Source organism: Alexandromys fortis, unplaced genomic scaffold (genome assembly GCF_014885135.2).
Source record: "Alexandromys fortis isolate MF-2015 unplaced genomic scaffold, M_Fortis_MF-2015_v1.1 scaffold_41, whole genome shotgun sequence".
In the NCBI taxonomy this organism is placed as follows: domain Eukaryota; kingdom Metazoa; phylum Chordata; class Mammalia; order Rodentia; family Cricetidae; genus Alexandromys; species Alexandromys fortis.
Genome location: NW_026067923.1, coordinates 5,711,703 through 5,732,492, shown reverse-complemented (window position 1 = coordinate 5,732,492; position 20,790 = coordinate 5,711,703). Strand labels below are relative to the sequence as shown.

The following is a 20,790-nucleotide window of genomic DNA, read 5'->3' as shown; positions in this document are numbered from 1 at the left end:
GGCCCTGCAGGAAGTCCTCACGCGGGCCCCTCGCTCCATCCAGGTGCTGAAGCCGCAGGGACAATGTCCTAGCAAAGCTAAGGGCCTACCTGCTGCCAAGGGAATGAGTTAGGGGGCCTCATGTCCTTATTAGGCAGCAGAACTGTGCCCAAACAAACGCTTCTGAGAACCCCGACTTTACAGACGTGTTGTTCTTTTCACTGGGACCCAGCCTTATGTAACCAAGCCCATTTCCTCCAAGGGCACCCAGCCCTCCCGGTGCCGGCAGACTTCTTCCCCACATGGGAGTCATTAGCAGGAGCCCTGCAGTTATTTCCTTATAGTGCTGTTTGTTTATCCTGCAGTCGCGTGTGAGTCAGCCAGATCATCATGGGTAGTGGTTTTGCTTGTGAAATCTTACATAATTCTACTCCTATTGTCAGGTTGGGCCAAGCAGTTAGACCATATAGTGTTTTCTCATTGCACAATGTTTGCAAATCAATAAGGAGAAAGCCTGAACAACGCGATGACAGTGGCTGGCTGGACCAGGCCCTCGTCAGTCAGGCCCCAGTCACCCAGAAGGCTTGCCTGCAGTTTCACAGAAACAGCCAGTTCTAATTCCGCGGCTGGGCAGTTCAGAGAGGCTAGGGGATGAACTTCCCTACACGTGTAACAGACCTGGCGATACAAAAGCGGGAGGGAAGGGGAGAGGGAGGGAGGGAGGGAGGGAGGGAGGGAGGGAGGGAGGGAATGAAAGAACAACAACTCATACGGAAACCGACCAAATCTTTACTGCATTTGCCCCACGGTGGATTCCGACATGCTGGACCAGAGCGTGGTTAGCTAGACGCTTCAGCAAGCTTTCCCATCCCCACCATATACAGTGTTTATCTTGATCCTACTCACTGTCCTGAGTCCAGAGGCAGTTACTGAAGACACTAGGTGCAAACAGTGAGGGACTACAACACACGGAAGGGGGTGGGCACAATTTCCACGACAGGGTATACGTGCAGAGGCAAGACGCCCCCTCGATGGCTCGTGGCGTCATGTAGCGCAAAACCCACAACTGCTTGGTTTTGTTTCATTTTGTCTCTTTAAAAGTCCCGAAAGACATGGAAACTACTTGTTCCTAGCATTATTTTGTATTTTAAGTCAATCATCTGGTCCGATCTCAACACAGTTATTTGCATCCATCTTTGTGCAATGCACCTTAAAGTAATTCATATATGCATGTGTGTACGTGTGTGCGTGGGTGTCTGCAAGATGAAGCTTACAAATATCTGCATAAGAGGAGAAATGGTGCGACTATATGAAGACAACCATCACATTCCACAGCACATCATTGGTTAATTTCTCAATTGTCAAGCATTATTTTAAACAAGAGAGTATAACGACACAATCGCCACGACAAAACAACCGTTAAGGACAGAACCCAACCCAAACTCCGCTATGAATCATTTCAAGACTTTAGCCTTGTTTCTTACACCTTTCATTAATGGTTATTTTTAAGCTCCGGTAGTGGGATCAGATCTCTGCTGCCTCTGGGCAAAGGAGTTATGATCTGATCTCAAGTTCCAAGGGAAATGCTCAGAGTCTTATTTTCCCCCAGTTGAACAAACAGTACCATGTACATTATCCTTGTGTTAGAATAGTGTTGTCTTCACACATATAAGACTCAGACAATGGTACTAGTCATTCATTTCCTTGAACACAGACACCCTCATGCGTGCTGACAGCTTTATAAGGATGCGGTGGCAGCCGTGGGTTCTGGGAGCTGCTAGATGGCCGACTTTGATTTCTTGCAGTCCTGAGTGATGGAGCCCGGGTTCGCCTGGTTATTGTCGGCTTTCTCTCGTAGGTGCTTGGCTTGTCTGAAAGATGAATACGTTAACAAGAGCTGAGGTCTGGAGCTGCACGTCTTCAGACATGTTTATTAGCAGATGGCACACAGGATGCAAAGGTCACCACAAGAGTGACATTTTAAAGGGAAGCAACAATATTTATGCTCAGATGGTCTGCTGATGAGATCATGTGGAAATGGTTTTGATTAAATTAGCTTATAAATGGTTGCCAATCTATAGACAGCCTAAAATGCCACGTCTGTTTACCAAATGTTATCTTCTCGCTCTCTTCTTACCTTTTAAGATAAGTGACCAAATACTGGTTTTATGTTTTGTTTTGCGCTCTTTTATATGCTCATTTAACTAGAGGAGCAGCATGTCTACATTTTACTTCCCAAATTCTGTGTTTTAATCCCGATGGCATCTTTTCGTGTGATTCTGAGATCACACCAGTTCTTACTATGGCTTGGAAAGTGTTTGGACCCTATTATGCAAATATAATTGACTTTTCATTTCGCTAGTAAAAATTGGGTCTCTAGAGAAACTCCAAAGTCAGTCATTTCCATAGCACCTTATGTTCAAATCTCATAAAAAGCTATAAGCTGACTTTCAGGAATAATGATTCTACGTGTATGTTCGCTGTAGTCCCTGGCAGCCCTGTTTCTGTGGCTGGGTATGTTAATGTTCCAGACAACAAAATAAAAAGCCAAATGCGAAAAAAGGGGTGGGGGCTGCTTTCAATCCTGCTTTGTTTTCTGTCAGTTGTTCTTAGAAGAAATGTGAATGCCATTTTTTTTTTTCTCAAAAACCGAGTTGGTAAGAGAACGCTTGACATTATGTCGTGGAAACGGCCCTCTGCCAGCTGTGCAGCTGTCTGCAGTCAACAAGACCAGGGCTTCTCTCCATGGCCTTGAAATGCAGAGTCAATGGCTAACTCACAGGTTAGAATGCCCACAGACATTTTAGAAGAGTCGATTAGGACTATCTACATGGTTTTCATTCTACTGTATTTAACTGAGGTGTGAAGAGTGTAGCCATCATTGTCTGACTTTGTCTTTAGCCATGCAATTACCATGTCTCACCTTTCGTACAGCCACAAGAGCAAAAATACCGACCGAGGGTTTTACTCACTTTTCAAGGGAGCCTTTTTCAGCGTTCACTGCCCCTTCGATTGATTCCAGTCCTTGTTCAGAAAACTGTTTCAAGGCACTTAGAGCTGCCTGGAAGTGAGAACAAACAGAACCATTCACTGACTTTCACAGAAGGAACAGGTGACTGCAGAAGAAAGCCAGGATACAAAGACGTTACTGGAACTCACTCTGTAGACCAGGCTGGCCTCGAACACACAGAGATCCACCTGCCTCTGCCTCCCGAGTGCTGGGATTAAAGGTGTGCACCACCACCACCCGGCAAGACTGTCATTTTCAACAGTGCTTTATTTATATGCTCTTAATCAAAATTACATTTGAAAGATTTCATCACTGTGGAACAAGGCATAGTGTAATGGTCTGTCCTATCCCCTTAAGAGACAAGCCCTGCCCACTCCCCCTGACCCAGGCAGATCTTCCTTCTGCTTCTAGCCTGAGTCTTTTCCTTTTTTCATCTCTCTCTCTTGAAGAGGCAGCTTCTGCCTCTCCCTTCTCCCCACTTCTCCCCTTCCCCATCCTCTCTTTCTACCGTGGTCTCAGGACCCTCTACTGGCTGCCTGCCCCACTGGGTGACCTGTGGCATAGTCTCATGGTCCTCTACCCATTGCCACCACTGGAGGACCTGCAACATTTTACTTAAACCATTACAATAAGTGCACTGGATAAATATGTATGTATATCCATGTGCATGTGTGCACGTCCATGTGCATGTTTGTACATGTGCACCCAGTGTCAGATCATTGTCAGGGGATGGGAGTCGATGGCATGCCCTCCTTTCTCCTTCTTAGAACTTTGCAAGATCACAAAGTTCCATCTACAAATACGGTTCCTTAAAAGGCTTCCGCCATGATAACTTTGCCAAATTTCTCCTCACATGGCTGAAACCAAGTACATTCTTTTCCTTGAAATGCAAAGGCATTGGGTTTTCTGTCTTTGGCTTTCTTTTCCAAGTTAGTGGACCTGGAGCTCCAGCGAAGCCACAAAGTGGGGAGCAGACATTCATGCTCAGAGTGCAGGGGACCCTGAGAGGAGATGGAAAGCAAGACTCCCCCTCCTGTGGGCTCTGGGGAAGCAGGACTGGCCCAGCAGAGGGCCTTCAGAGGTGTTGATAGGCCTTCTCAGGCGTGGGATACTGCCGGTGCTGACAGGCTGGTGGAGCCTGGCTGAATAGCTGGGAGGCACCAAAAACGCAGTGCTGATAAGATCTACATAGCTCGTTGACACACTTGTGCGTGTTCCAAATTGTTAATTCTCTGGGTAAGAATTTGGTGCCTCTTCCCCTCCCCCACTCCGCCTCCTAAGCCCCATTAGAAAGGTTTTGTTGAGTCTGAGATAGGTGTCAGCGGTCCAGGATGTCTGAACCTTGGCGAGGCCTGCTGCTTCACACTTGGGGCATCTGGGTTTTCTCAGCTGCCTTTGAAAAAGGAGCTCACTCATGCGGTTTCCCAAAGAGCTGGTGAGGCCTATGGGTTCTTTGAAATTTCTTTATGTAGAAATTATTTGGGGATGGGTTAATTTTAAACTAATGGACTGAGGGTTTTTTTTTTTTTTTTTTTTTTTTGAGCCGGGCACAGTTTTAGGTTTACAGGAACTGAGCAGGTAACCTCCACAGTTCCCACGCTCCCCCTCCATGCCAGTCATCAGTGACGTTGTGCGTGCCCAAGGGGTGTCCGCCAATCAGCAAATACCAGTGTATCAGTAAAACTTCCTGTCAGGGAGATCCATACTAACATTCCTCTTTCATTTCTTTCTATGAGGCAGGGGCTGGTCTCAACCTCCAGCAATAGCCAGGATACTGATTTCCTTGCCTCACCTCACAATGTTTGCCTTACAGATGCGCGTGCAGCACCGTGCCTGGCTTTCCTTAGGTTCTGACACCCATAACGACGCGGCTTCGCCGGTACAGCCACGCTGTTCTGGAATCCCGAGCCTTGCCCATTGATTCTTCTCTCCTCCCAATCCCTGACGGCTCCCACGTTTTTCCTGCTTCGGTAGCTTTATCTTTTCCAATAGGTCGTGAGGTTGAAACGCTCTGCTCTGAAACCTGTTTCAGCATCTCCTGTCTTCCCAATGCTCATTTCTCGTTAGAGACGGGTAAACTCCCTTTGTGCGCATGTGCCACAGTTTATTTTACCCCTTCCCTTCTGAGAGCCATCCTGACCGTTTCTAGTTTGGGGAGACGGAGAGTGGAGCTGCTAAACAGATCTGTGAAGGCTTTAGTGTAGAACTTAAACATTCGGCTCCCTTCTTTTTGGTCCTCCTCTTTTGTTTCATAAGTCACAATTACAATATGCAGCCATAACGGGCAATTTTCTATTCCAACAGAAGTGTTTCAGGAACTGCAAACATATAAGCCTTCCTGTATGGGCCAGTTCCCATATTTTCTTTTAAAAATTAATAGATTTTGAATTAAAATATAATTACATCACTTTACCTTCTCCAGATCCTCCCAAGTCCCCTCCCTCCAATATCTTCTGTGCCTCACCTCTCAAATTGATGGTCTCTTTTTCTTTGACTATTATTGTTACATATATCGGTATATAAAAGTTTGCGTAAATATATAAATTCTACCTGCTGAGATTTTGCGGTTTGTATATATATGGTTTCAGCTGCTATTATCTTCTACCACGCTTCCTTCTAATAAAACAACTGGGCCTCATTTCAATAGTTTCTGTCTTATACATTCTCAAACTATTTCAGGCCTAAGATGATGTGTGGGCTTTGTTGCTGTTGTATGGTGTCTGTTTATTTGAGATGGGGTCTTAGAAATCTCAGGGTGGCCCTTCGACTTGTGACGCACTCATGGCCTCCTCTGAACTTTCTCATCTTCCCGTTCACAACCTCCCTAGTGCTGGGCTCCGGGTGAGCAGCGTCATTCCCGACCAGCTTGAGTACGGTAGTATTCAGAGAGTCTGGGGTGTCCTTCCCATCTCCCCGGGGAAAGCTGTGCCTTTGGCAGCAGTGGGAGGACCTTCAGGGGCTTCTGCTCCCCCACAGAGCTGTGAGCCAGAGGAACACACCGCGTTGTGACTTCAAGGCCCTACCTTATTTAGGGTTGCTTTATCATTTTTCTTTTTTGTTATTATTTATCTATTTTCGGTTTTTCCAAGACAGGATTTTTCTGTGTAGCGTATGCTGTCCTGGAACTCACTCTATAGACTAGGTTGGCCTCCAACTCAGAGGCCCCTTCCTCCTGAGTGCTGGGATTAAAGGTGTGTGCCGCCTCCCACCCCTCTGGTTAGCATTTACCACAGAGGCCCCTTCCTCCTGAGTGCTGGGATTAAAGGTGTGTGCCGCCTCCCACCCCCCTGGCAAGCATTTACCTTCTTTACTTCACACAGCTGCTTTCAAAACTCAAGCTTCAAAGACAGACGTGGACAGTTCTCCTGCCCCCCGGGATGGGGAGATCTAAAGAGGAATCAGTCACTTCAGTTGGCCTAGGAGACCTTGGGGACTGTGGAGTCCTGATGGGCGGCTAGGCTAAGCACAGAGCTGCGGGTGTGTGCCCTCCCCTGGGCTTGCAAAAGCAGAAGGGGAGCCAGGACACACATTGCCACACCCCAAAGATCAAGCCAACTCTAAAACATCCCAACTTCATGGAGTGACCTGATGGATGTAGATGCAAATGCATTTCGAGCAAATGATAAGCTACCTTACTCAGATTTGTGAACTAGGTACATTATTGTCAAGAATGCTAATTTTTTTTATCATTTCCTCCAAACTAACGATAGACGATCCATTGTATGCCGGGAAATTTTCATTTTCAGTGTGATCCTGCCGAATGAAAATCTTGAAAGTGACTGGTCTCTTGGTCCTGTTTGACTAAACACAAATTTCTACACTTTTGTTTTAGTCAGAAATCAACCCTGGGCCTCACCACGTGAGCCAAGCGTTCCACCCCACTCTAATGAAAGAATCCCTTGCGGGCTAGCTATAGCCTGTTTTCACTGTTTGCTCCGGTAACTCTGGCTCAGCATTGTCTGGAGCCAGGACCCACGTGACCGCTCTGTAAGCCCAGGGCCAAGGCACGCCTCTCGCATCAGAACGGAGATAGTGCTTTAGCACTTGCAAAATCATCCCGATGACGCTATCCTCGTGCCATTTGGGTCTTCTGCAGCCTGTCATCACTTGAAGAATGTCCTGCAGGCTGCGATGGCGGTGCGCTCTTTCGATCCATGCTGCCAACGGTCTTCCAGAGCGCTTGCGTGACTGCTCTCCTCCACAGGTATGCTCACAGGCTTCCAAGTAACATTTCCTTATCATCAGTGAGCTCATTCGGCCCACGACTCACTGATAACCAGAATACAATAGCTCACAAGTATGAGAGGATTTCTCTCGAACTTACAAAGGGCAAAGGCGACAATTTATCTTAGCTGTATAAACAGTAATAGCTACCATTTGATGGACATCATTATGTTGGAGTCATAGGATGGGGCCTCTTACCTGCATGACCTCAGGTCTTATCATAGCCACTAGGTTGACCTTACCCATAAGCAAACGGAGGCACCAAGAATTCAAGTAACCTGCTTCAGGTCACTCAGTCGGTAAGAGCAAGGTCAGAGATTTGAACCCAGACCTAGTTCTGAGCCACATCACTGTATTTAGTCTGAACTGTAAAGTGCTCACATTCAGCGCCCCAGAGTCAGCATTGCTTCCCACGGCACCACTACTGCAGCATCAGCACCATTATCCCAGCATCCTTTGTAACCCTCTTCCATGCTCATTCTACCCATTGCTTCTCACAATCCAGTTCCTAGAAGAGGAATGTGTTTTCCTGTTTCCAAAGCTACACACAACACTCCTGCATCATTCACAGTTGGAGCTAATACCAAATGCCTACTGCCCTGATGTTGTCACTTAGAATACCCAGGGGCCACAAATGAGACAACTTAATTCTCCATGTCTTAACATTGTGAAGGTAACAAATCTTGCTCCCTTCAGTGGCCTCCTGTCTTCATTCTTCAGAAAAACAGACAAACCTTTTCACTTCTCATCTGTGATTGTCTGCAAGAGGGAGAAAGCAGCTTTGGGGTTTGCTGGGCTTATGGGACACGTGGACTACTGCAGTCGTAAGAGGCCAGGGTCATGAAGGTGCATGGACAAAGGCTGACCGTGATGTACAGACAGCCGCTCATTCTGCTGAGGGCAGCAGAGCATGTGTGTGTGTGTGTGTGTGTGTGTGTGTCGCGGGGTACCTCTTCTTCCAGGCACTCACAGAACTTTTGAAGCTGCTTCCTCCTGCACTTATGTGACATTCACTGTGGGATCAGAGCAGGACTTTCTTGTCATCATCCTCATTTTTATTTTATTTATTTATCTTTGAGATAGGGTCTTACCACTTAGCCCAAGGGAGCCTGAAAGTTGCAATCCAGTCCCAGATTGGTTTCAAACTCACAATCGCCTGGTCTCGGCATCCCCAGTGCTCAGTCATCACACGAAGTCCCAACCCTCCCCACCGCACCCCCGCCCAACTCATCACTCACTCTTTCCCAAGAAAGGGCATTTACAGATTAAAGCAACCCATGGAAGGAGATGGGCCAGCTTCTGTTTCTACCCTCAGCTGCCTCTAGAGTCAGATCGTGAACAATGCCTGAGTAGTCACATGGCTCTCAGCAAACCTCAGCTTCATGCTGAGCCCAACAAGCAAAATGAGCCTTACCATCAAACTCACAATCGTCTTGTCTCAGCAATTACCTCTGAGAACAATGGCTAATGATACGGCTTTATGAACAAATACTAAAATTGAGAGGTCCACAAACCTACCTAAACACTTCCAAAATACGTTCAGAGGATGGTAAAATCAACGAAACCCTTCAATTGAAAATACTGTTAACTTACTGGAGATAGCTACTTTAAAAAAATCCCAAATATATTATAAGCATGATACATAATACTGAAGGCAGCTTTGAAACGGGGAGAAGAAAACCACCTGTACTGAGGCTTCCTCATCAAGCCTGCTGAAGGAGCAAGCTCCAAACTGTCTTCTTGCTGAGAGTAAACAGATCACAGGATACACTCCTCCCACTGCCTGCCACCCACCCTCTCAGCATGAACGCCTTGCGAGCCTGTAAACTAATCCTGGGGAGCCGTGGGAAGAGGCGACTCTGGGTCCTGAAGGATGCTAACCCAAGTTGGGTAACTTCCCACTCGACGTGGATTCCAGGATTTCAAAGATACACTAACATAAGGACCAGAGCCCTCCAGAAGTCGCTGGCCATAAACAAACAGAGAACTCAAGGATTTCATTTCCAAGGTCAGAAAACGTTTCCCCAGTAAATGAAAACAAACACACTCAGCATCTAATGGCTCTGACCACAGCCTGCCTACCAGCTACACCCTCAAACCCCAGCTTTATGTCCGCGAACTTCTTCTATGACTTAAAAAACAAGGAATGGAAAGAAAAAGCACATCCAGGGGGTTTGCTGCAGCTTTGTTTGAAAAGAAGCTGGAGAAATGCTCCCTATTTTCATCCTTGTTTTCTCGGCCCTGTGTGTGTGTGTGTTTGTGTGTGTGCATGCACGCACACGCATGTGTAGGTGTTTGGGGTGGTGAGGGATGGAGAAAGGGTGGGTGGGGTATATAGTAGGGGTGTCTGGGTGGGGGAAGTACATGAATGGTATGTATATGCAAGGCAGGGTGCGTGGATGGATGCTTGTGTGCATGTGCATGTGTTTCCTTTAGAGGAAAGTATCTGCGTAGATACATAGAGATATTTTTGTTCCCCAAAGGTTTTACAACTGTTTTATGAGTAAATCCCCACAATCCTAGAATAGATGTCGCTCCCACCTCATGTGTCCCTTGTTTTGAATGTTGTTATAGCAATACCGGACACATGATGCCAATGAGATACTTCCCATGCCCGCCTGCTGTGTGTGTGTGTGTGTGTGTGTGTGTGTGTGTGTGTGTGTGCATGCGCTTGCACAAAACCAGAATGGAGACACATCTTTCCAGTCATTTTTGCGATCTTTATCTCTCCTTCTTGTCAACTAGCAATTAGCAAATATTGTAGACACCATCTTTCCTTCTTCCTGCTTCCTTGTCCAGGGATTAACATGAAATGACAACACAGCAGTATTAGGTCACCTTCTGAGAGACCACAATGGTCTTTACGAGAAAAAGGCAACTTTTACCCCATGCCTTCTCAACAGCAGCCGTCTGTGCAGCTCTGAACAAGATGTCCAATGGATCCTTTTCTTTCCGTTGCTTCTGTCCCTTTTCCCCAGAAACAGGCTGTTCCTATCAAGTCAATAGTAGCTGCCCATCTGAATGAGGCCTTCATATTTAAGTAAGCATTCAGGGTTTGTTTAGCTTTGCTGTTTCTCCCCAAAGTGCCTGCTTCTGGTGAGCTCTTGTGAGGGATCAGACATAACTGCCGATCTGCTCAGAGAGCCCACAGTTAATCAAATCAGACTCCTGTCAGAAGAAAGGCTCCTTTTTTAGAAGTAAACATCCTCGGGGGAAGACTCCTAACTTCTTAGCTAAATAACTGAAACAAACAAACAAACAAACCAGAAGTTTCTTTAGGAAAAATAAAGACTGCCCGGCCTCCTTTACTGTGGAAAGTCTTCATTATGTTTCGTATCTTGTCTCTGTCTCTCTCTCTCTCTTTTGTTTTTTGTTTTTCAAGACAGGGTTTCTCTGTAGCTTTGGTGCCTGTTCTGGAACTCGCTCCATAGACCAGGCTGGCTGGGTTCGAACTCATAGAGATCCAGCTGTCCCTGTCTCCCAAGTGCTGGGATTAAAGGCGTGCACCACCACTGCCCAGCTGTCTCTCTTTATGTAAAGCAAGAGAGGCCCAAACAGCCTTGTGTTTCTGGCCATCTCGCACTGAGGTAGGCCCTTCCATCTTCTCCATTTCAGATGTCACCTTGTATTACAGAGAATTACACTGAGCTTCAGTTAGCACCTTACTGTCCTTCCTGGTGACAATTTCACCCTCGTCTGTGCTTTCCACTCAACCTTCCACAAGCCTATTAGTTCAGATAATTTCCATAAAATTGGCACTTTATAAAAAGACTTGCCCTTGAAAAAGAGGAATGTCTGCCTGCTAAGATGAAAATTACTTGTTATGGGAAAAATAATGAGAGGGTGGGTGATCAGAGCCGTGCGGATTTTCAGTAGTCTCCTAAACAGGTGTTTAGACTCTAGAATTTGGGGAATTATTTAAAGATAAGCATTTAAAGTAGAGACTTGGCCATCCATTGCCTATTTCTTGTGGTTAGGGGGTCAGAACAGGAATCTGCACAGCTGCGGCCTGGACAGTACAGAGCCTAGGCGGGAGCAGTGCTGCCTGTCTGCAGACTGTGTCCATGTGTTCTGAACATACTGAGCGACTGTCCGAGGACTGTGTCCATGTGTTCTGAACATACTGAGTGACTGTCCGAGGACTGTGTCCATGTGTTCTGAACACAGCTCAACGACTGTCTGAGGACTGTGTTCATGTGTTCTGAACGTAGCTGAGCGTGGGAACCCACACTACCATGGTTTCCTCTAATGGGCTCTTTGTTTGTCCAGCATTATACTTGATGTGTCTTGATTTGATTAATTTTGATTATTCAGTACAAAGTCTCTTGTTTTTCCTTCCTTCCTTCCTTCCTTCCTTCCTTCCTTCCTTCCTTCCTTCCTTCCTTCCTTCCTTCCTTCCTTCCTTCCTTCCTGTCTGTTGTTATTTTAGGACAGGTTCTCACTACGTTACCCCACCCCTCCTGACCTGAAACTCACTAGCTAGACCAGGCTGCCCTTGAACTCTCAAAGACCCACCTGTCTCTGCCTCCCTCAGTGCTAGTATCAAAGGCTTGCGCCACCACACCTGGCTGGTTCCATACAGGGCCATCTCAGGAATCTGCAAGCCACCTACCTTATCCACCAGAGAATTAAAAACGTAGAACCAAAAACTGGCCTAATTTTTCTCTGTTTGTTTCTTTGAGAAAAGAGTCCCAGGATTTACCAACTGTCCAGAACCACCAGAACCATTCACATGTTTTCCTTCTATGCTCAGCCATCCATCAAGACATCACCAGAAACACCGTGGCAGCTATGGCTCAAGTGGGTCCATGCGACCACAGGTAGACTCTGGTGTCACTTACATGATGCTAGTTTTGCAGGTATGCAAAATATAAGAATTATGGGGCCATGACAGCTTCAGCCAAAGTCTCAAAGGAAAGCAGGGGATGCTGGGCAGTGTGTTTCTTGGCTGTAATCCCCATGACAGAGTGACACAGAGCCGTGGGACTGAAGCCTCCATGGCAGTGGGGACCCAGGAAAGGAGAGACATCAGAGCAGGCGATGTTCCTGTAGCAATGTGCATTAGAAGCATTTGAAAATGTATATCCTCTTATCAATTTATCCTTTACAAATTTCTATGTACCCGGTGAGTCTGTGATGCTACAGGTGGTGAACAAAGCCAGCCGGAGAGCAGTCAGATGGACTGGAACCAGCAGAGGGCTGCCTACGCCTTCAGGTGCCCACCTCCCATCACAGAGGGCCCTGGGCTCCAGGATATCCTGCTGGAGGCTCTGAATACTTTACTATAGGGATATTTGCCCCATGCCTCTGACCATTGCATCTTGGAGATATGTAACTGTCTCAGCCGAGAGACTTAGAGGAGACTTTGGAATTAGAACAAGACATAAAGACTCTTGGAGACAGACAAAATGCAGTTTGCTCTGTGAGGTAGACATGAACCTTTGGGAGTTCGGGACAGAATGCTATATTTTGAATTGTCATTAAGGCCATGCTATTAGGTGATGGTACAAATTTTAAGATCTGGGACCTAGTGGGAGGTGCTTAGGTCATTGCACAGACTGTGAACCCCTTCTTCCTCTTCCTTTTTGCTATAAGGTGAGGAGTTTGGGCTTACCTGTGCTCCTGCTGTGACAGGCTGTCTTGCCATAGACCCCAAACATGAGGGCTAAGAAATTATGGACTGAAAGATCCAAAACTATGAGCCCAACTATCCCTTTTTATCTTTCTAGGTTGATTGTCACAGTGATGGGAAAGTAATTCACCTAGCGTCTGTCAGGTCTAGACTAATCTACTATGGACCATCTGTGTGTCCTTGTACAAGTTACCTGCTCGGTCTCTGCAAATTGGAGCCGACAACTTCTCCCTGGGGAGTGAGTGCCCGGACTCTGGTGATGATTAAATTAGTAAGAGTATGAACTACACATTCTTCTTTATTCTGCTTTCTCTTTAGTCATATATGCATATATGTCAGATATATGTTGTGTGTATGTGTGCGTGTGTGTGTGTGTATGTGTGTGTGTGTGCGCGCGTGTGGAGTGGCTTGGATAAGAATGGCCCCCATAGGCTCATATATTCGAATATTTGGTTCTCAGTTAGTGGAACTGTTTGGGAAGAATTAGGAAATGAGGCCTTGTTGGGGATGGGCTTTGAGGTTTAAAAATCCTATTTCAGGCCCTGTCTGTCTGTCTGTCTGTCTGTCCCTCTCTCTTTCTTTCTCTCTCTGCTTTCTGCCTGTAGATCAGGATGTAAAGCTCTCAGCTATTGCTCAAGTGCCATGCCTGTCGGCTTCCCACCATGATCATGACAAACCCTCTGATACTAAGCAAGACCCCATTTAAATGCTTTCTTTCATAAAAGCTGTCTTGGTCATGGCGTCTTTTCACAGCAATAGAACGCAGTAGATCAGTCTCTCTCTCTCTCTCTCTCTCTTTCTCTCTCTCTCTCTCTCTCTCTCTCTCTCTCTCTCTCTCTCTCTTCCTTCCATATTTCTCTGAAGTTTTCAAGCTGACTTCTTATTGTTCTTTGTAAGGAAATCCTAGAATAGCATCCTGTGACCTCACACCTCACAATATTAAAAATGAACACTTATGTCATCTAATCCCACATTAAAGTTTCCTTGACAGTCTCAAAGATAACTTCTTGAATCTATAGTTTATATGTAGTGTTCACTTGGCTGGTCTCTTAAGCCCTGGGAGTCCTATGGTAGCCGAACCATGCTGCCCATGACCTCGTGGTACCTATAGTTTACTTCACTGGTGAAAATGACCTTGCGGGTGGATTAGTTAACCTTCAAAGCAGATGCTTAGCTTGAGTTATGCAGGTGAGCCAAATCTAGTCACAGGAGACCTTCAAATTAGAGAGCCATTCCCGGATGTGGTTAGACGGGGGCGGGGTTGGAGGAGGTGACATCATCCACTCTGAATGTAAAGAAAAGACCAAGAAATGCAGGCAGCTTCAAGAGGCTGGGAAGGCAAAGAAATCAACAGGCTCCACCCTAAAGAAGGTGGACAAGCTCTGAGTACCACATTTGGAACTGTTAGAGCCGTCACAGATGATCCTCTAAAGGAAGTCTCCTGGAGCAAGGTCCATGCTGAGTCCAGGAGGGAGACCATGAGCGCTCAAGACGCCTACACAGAAGGAGGCTGGAGCAGAGAGAGAACAAAGCGGCAAGGCCCACTCCCTACAAGTCAGACCTCCTCAAACCAGTCTTTACCTCATGATCAAGTCGCTTTCCACCTCAGTCCTTTAACGGCCTCCTGCTTCCTGAGGAGAATCCAACCTTTTCCCATGGACCTATGGGCAGCCTCCTGCTTCCTGAGGAGAATCCAACCTTTTCCCATGGACCTATGGGCAGCCTCCTGCTTCCTGAGGAGAATCCAACCTTTTCCCATGGACCTATGGGCAGCCTCCTGCTTCCTGAGGAGAATCCAACCTTTTCCCAAGGACCTATGGGCCTTTCTGCGGGCTCCTCTCTATATCAGCTCCATCCTGTTCCTCCCGGGGACAAGTTCCTTCCCAAAGACGGTGCCTCGAGTCATTCTTCTGTCCACCGGCTGCTTGCCAGCGCTCAGGCCTCCTCCGATGGCCCACCGCACGCCTTTGTTTATTCCCCTCATGCCGCTGTCAGAGTCCACCATTAGTCCTTTGAGGGAAGGCCCTGGTCCGCATGACTCACCTCTAGTGAGAGCCCAGTGCTGCGTTCAGCACTAGGAAAACCTACGCCAACACGTACGCCCCTTCAGTTAGGAGTAAGGCACACGAAAGTGGCCCTGTGATATGAGCAGTGCAGTAACGGAGGCTAGGCAAGGGGAACACCAAGAAACACAGAAGTCAAATAGGGGACGAGATTTAGGGAGAGAGCACCCTTCCAGCCCAAAGCCCCTGGGCATGGCTGGGAGCGTGGACAGGACTGAGATACAGGTGTGTGCTGGGGCAGTGTTGTCGCTATAGTACAGAAAGGGAAGAAGTCTTACAGTGGGAAGTTTAGACCAAGCTCCAGGGACAGAAGCCACAACCAAATAAATGCGGACTTATGTCCAGGGAGGACAGGAGGGCTCAGAGGGAAGACTCAGTGAGGCCCAGATGCTTGTGCACACTGTCAGCCAGGGTGAAGGTGGCTGAGAAGGCCTGCTACTCAGTTAGGGCTGCTCACAAAGACAATGTCACACAGGTGGGTGCGGTTGGACAAGGGTTATTGGAGGGGTGACACTCATACACGCACACACACACGCACGCATATCACTTATTGTGTGTAATATCTGTGTGATGTGTGCGTGTGTGTGCGTGCGTGTGTGTGTGTGTGTGTGTGTGAAAATGATGATCACAGCATATATGGTTACTCCCACCATGGCCAATGTCAAACTTCCAGGACACTTCAGTGAACACGGATGTGTGCCTAGGTGGCAAATGTAGACCTATGAGATCTAGTCCGGCACCATCTTGCTGCATATAAATGTCATGCAGTTGAGCCAGAACACTGAATCCTGCAGCAAAGTGGGTTAGACCCTGGGGTTTGCAGCTGGACAAACAGCTGGCTCCCTTCTTCTTAGCTGTGATCGTGGGGAAGTAAAAACCTCAGCTTGTTGTGGAACAGTCTTTGGGTACACTGTGAATATGTGTTGCTCTTATTGGTTTAATAAAGGGCTAAATGGCCAACAGGCAGGCAGGTAGAGGTAGGCAGGACTTGCGGACAGGAAGAGATGCAGCAATGAAGATGGATGGAGTCCCCAGGAGATGCTGGGGGCCACTAGCTAGGCACAGAGGAAACAAGAAACAGGGTATGTAGAAAATGAGGTAACAGCCTTGAGCCATGTGACAGCACACAAATCAACAAATACTGGTTAATTTAAGTTGTAAGAGCTAGTTAGTAACAAGCCTAAGCTATCTGCCGAGCATTTATAATTAATAATAAGTCTTCGTGTGGTTATTTGGGAGCTGGCTGGCAGGGCAGAGATGACTGGTTGGACAGAAAAGTCCACCAACATCAACTGCTAATGATATATTAGTTGATACTGATTAAGCACTTGCTTAGTGCTAAGGACTTCTCAATTCCAAATCCATGAACTCTTTACCCTCAACCTCAACAATGTGACTTCTATCCTAGTAAAGATGCGGCGGCAGAGACATTGGTGAAATGATCACGTGGTCACATAGCTTGTTCCGGGTAGGTCTGGAACTTGGGCCTAAACAGGCTGGCTCTGGAACTGTCTTCTCAACCCAGGAAGAGACTGTCATCTGAGTGTTCACCGGGTAGCATGACCAGACACAGAGCCCTATGAAAACAAAGGTCTGGGTGTGGGAGCTGAAGCCACGGGCTCTCACTGTGATCTACTCCCTTTCCTGAGTGGTGGTCACTGGGTGTGATTTGAGAAGGTACAGAGTATTAGCAAAGGCTACCAGCTTTGTCTAGGCAGATGGACTGGGGGTAGGCAGAGCTGGCCTCAACAGTGGGCCTTTTGCATGGTATAGAGATGTGCAGTGTGGTTCATTTGGAGACCTCTGTCAACTGAGAGCCCCAGTAAATGGGGACCAGATACTCACTGGGTGAACCAGAGCCTATAAATGAATATATTAATTGGTAACTTCTTTTTTCATCTTAAAGATGAAAGACTAGATTTTGCTTGGCTTCTGGGACTTCCTGTATTCTTCCTTTTCCTTCTCATCCCTTTCAGTCTCTCATGGAGTTGGTTTTTCCTTCTTCCTGATTTTGGAAGTCTGCTCTTGGACCTCATATCACCTCCATCAAATACTCTCTCAAGATGATTTCACTGAGGCTGGTTACTTAAGTCCTTTACAAATACAGACAGCTCATACTGCTACTGTTAGCCTGGTCTCTGGCCTCAGAGTTCTCATGCCTGGGTTTCTCTAATACATGGCATGTCAATCCGGCCCCATACTGAAGTCTTTCCCAACTCCACACCGCTCTTCCCTTAGAAACGGCACCTCACTCAACCAGCTGTTCAGACAAAGCCCCCAGGATTCAGTCTCCCCGCTGCCTCTCGCTCACTTCCTCCACCTGCCCATTAACCAGGGCAGTGGATTCTTCTCTGAAATCCCTCCAGAAGCCAGTGCTCACCACCTGTCTTCCTACCATCAGCACACAGCCCTGTCTTCTCTTGGGAACTCGTGGCATGGCTCTCTAATTTCGTCAATCCCTCCTTTGGAGCTAAGGCATAGCCTTCAAACATTTGCTGAAATGTAAACAAGGCCTGGACAGAGCCTGGCTCTCCTAGGGACTCCTCATTTCTCTTAGAACGACTCCCAGTTCCTCGCTATGGCCCTGCAGCTGTGGTCTCATACAGGGGTGCCCCCATGGGCTCCAGCACAGCAGCCTCTCCTTGGAGCCCCTCAGTTCACTCCTGCCTCATGGATTCTCACACCCAATGCACTTCCATGTCCTTCCCTCCTCCCTCCAGTGCCCTACCCTGCCCTCTAGATCCAAAGGAGCCACACCACACCTGTGTCTTACTACCTAATTTTCTACATATTTTTTCCTCAAATTTTAGCATGTTTTTAACCACTTACTTACTTCCCTATTTTCTATGTCTCCCATGGGAAGAATTTGGGGTGCTGCACGCAGCACGGAGAGTAAGAAACTTTCTATAATTCCTGTTGTATGACTGGAAGAAGGAATGAACGGATCAAAGCAGTACCTACATTCAAGAACATTTAGCCAGCTCGAAACTACCCGTTTTATACAAAGTTACTAGTTCTTAGACTCAGTAATGAGAGCAGGGAGCTGGGTATTTCTTTCATTTGTGGGAACCCGAAAGGAACAATCCACCTGCTGGTGAGAGGCGGCCTCCACTCAGCTGGAGCTGGTCTCTCGGAGGAAGAGAATCACGACCAGGAGAGACTGACCATGTAGGTCATTCCTTGCCTGTAAACTAACTTTCTGGCAATCATATCAGTGCAAATTGGGGAGAAATTTTATTGTAATTAACTTATTTTTTTCTAGAAGCTCTTATCTTTCATTCATTATTTCTTTTCTGATTTACAAAAATGAAAAGTGACTATAAGATTCAAGAAGGAAAGTGTTTATTATTATTATTATTATTATTATTATTGGAAGAAAAGCACATCACCAAGGCACCACACTTGGTTTGATAATCCTAAGACTCTCCACTAAAAGCAGTTTCTGATCAAACACCTGTCAAAGGAAAGCTGCTACCCTAGTTTCCTTAGAACACTTTTATTAAGACAACATAACCAAACAAAGGGGTTTCCTTTGTGTTGGGACAACATCATCCCAATGTCCTCTCTTGCCTACCTCTACCCCCAAATGAGGGACACAGTTAAGTCTGCTAAATACATTTGTAAAATGTAACCCGGTATCTATAGAAACAACTAGCATTCTACTAGAAAAGATATAGGCTACAAACCCAAACACGCTGTTCTCTAATTGCGTGTCTGTGAAATGAAGAGGAGAGGCTCCAAGTGTAAGGATTTATGCTCCATTGGTGGGGGTGTCCTAATCTACGTTAAGCCGCATGCCTGACAACTGGCAGCCCCCTAATGTCTACTGACAGGCCGCCCCTCCCCAACAGGATACATTCCCTTTCCAAAGCAGGATTTTTTTTTCTATCTAAAGATACTGTGTCAAACAGCACTCTTGACGGCTAATTGTTTAAGGAAACAAGATAGCTAGAAGGGGATATCTGTGATAGACTTAGAAATCTGGAGGGCAAAATGTAACACAAGACATTCCAACATGTAATTTCAAATCAAAACTTTAACTCAGGCAAGTGGCATTGTATCAACCTACGGCGTTCCTTAGAAATGCCTGGCATTCAGTTGGATGGAATTGTATGTTGAAATGGATCGTAGGCATATTGCGAATAGTTTTGCCGGCAGCATCTGGTAGCATCAAAGCCCAGGAGGGAAAGCATTAAAATCTGCATCGTTGGATAAATATTCGGAAAGGATGGGAATTAAGTTATCAAAAGGCTAGAAGAATTTGCTGAAGAGGGGGTGGTTTCTAAAAGCAATAAGTTATTTGGAATTTGACAGGGTGAGACCAGTTCTTTGTATAGCTAGCATATGAGCCAAATAAGGGAGGGGAGGATGATATTTCAAAGGAGGAAAATCAATGAATGCTGCATACAAACATAAAAGGCACAGGCAATACCTTGACTTCTAAAACTAAGTGGTGCTTATGGTATCAGATGCAATCTGGGATGTGCCCCAAAGGAAATTGGGCACCACTCTATGAAGCCTTTCTGTGAGGGAAGGGAGGGCGAACTTGTAAACTCCAGGCCCCGTGCACCGCCAAAGTAAGCCAAAGTCTGCCTGAGGTCTAGATTGGGGCTCCAGGGAGTGGAACCCCGTTCCTCTGCTGGCTATGCGGCTCTGCCCTTTGTGTGGCATTATGCTCTATTTTGTTCATCCAGCGGGAAAATGGTGACTAGGGTAGGATCATGAACGGGGACAAAAGCCTTCATATCCACTGTCCAAAACCTGGTGGCATGACCACACTTAATGCCATGGAAGGCTGGGTATGGTAGCCTGGCTATGAGTTCCCAAAGGGAGAGCTCCAGACAAGCAGGTGGCCAGTGATGAGCGACATGGGAAACATTATGTCCCTCAGTTAGGGAGACCTGGAATTCGCTGTCTTGGTAACGAGTCTGGAGCTGATGCCCCCTGATTTTGGTAGGAGACCCAGAAGAGTGGCCTGCAACTGTTAAGATGGATGCTCTGTGTTCTGATATTCCCAAGAAACAGTTGGCTCACCCTTTTGTTCTCAAAGTGGCTTCTCTCTGAAAACATCTCTAGAGGATGCAGAAACCACGTGCTGAGAGCGGCCCTCACTTCGTCAGTCCTAGGTCGCCACTGTGTCAGGAAAAGCTTTCAGAGGAGGACGTCCTCACCCCTTCTCCTCCAGGAGAAGACGGCGGGAGGGAGAGGAGGGCCTTCTTGGAAGACAAAGGGTGGTGCAGTTTCTAGTGAACTCCAACCTAAACACTAAAAAGAAGCAAATCAAGCCAGACTTCCTATAACCTGAGGAAGTGAGAAGTTTCTGGAGAGTAAGCAAGGCCAGAGAAATACCCAAAGCCTGGCTCTGTCTCCTTTGGTGCTCACTGCGGGCACTGGCAGGTTCAGGAACAGCAGGGCAAGGGTCCTCCCCAAGGCTGCCTTTCACTTGGAAGACTAGCCATGGCACAAGAAATCCTTCAGAGCAGAGGGCAGCAGGAGTGACTTTACTAATTTTTAAACAGAAGTTGACCAGACCCAAAAAGAGGAACATGGGATGTACTCACTCATATTTGGTTTCTAGCCATAAATAAAGGACATTGAGCCTATAATTCGTGATCCTAGAGAAGCTAAATAAGAAGGTGAACCCAAAGAAAAACATATAGGCATCCTCCTGAATATTAATTTTCATCAGGCGATGAAAGGAGACAGAGACAGAGACCCACATTGGAGCACCGGACTGAAATCTCAAGGTCCAAATCAGGAGCAAAAGGACAGAGAGCACGAGCAAGGAACTCAGGACCACGAGGGGTGCACCCACACACTGAGACAATAGGGATGTTCTATTGGGAACTCACCAAGGCCAGCTGGCCTGGGTTTGAAAAAGC

General features: G+C 46.8%; 1 protein-coding gene across 4 annotated transcripts in view; it reads right to left on the bottom strand.

The window, feature by feature from the left end:
• Positions 1-765: 765 nt before the first annotated feature.
• Stau2 (staufen double-stranded RNA binding protein 2) overlaps positions 766-20,790 on the bottom strand; it is a 262,426-nt gene continuing 242,401 nt past the window's right edge. For 3 of the 4 annotated variants that reach the window (XM_050142109.1, XM_050142108.1, XM_050142110.1), the window contains 2 exons: positions 2,952-3,040; positions 766-1,850 (listed from right to left, as the gene is read on the bottom strand). In XM_050142109.1, the coding sequence (XP_049998066.1) occupies positions 1,757-1,850; positions 2,952-3,040 (183 nt within the window). In that variant the 3' untranslated portion in view covers positions 766-1,756. The remainder of the gene's footprint in view (positions 1,851-2,951; positions 3,041-20,790) is intronic. The other variant, XM_050142107.1, reaches the window with a different exon arrangement.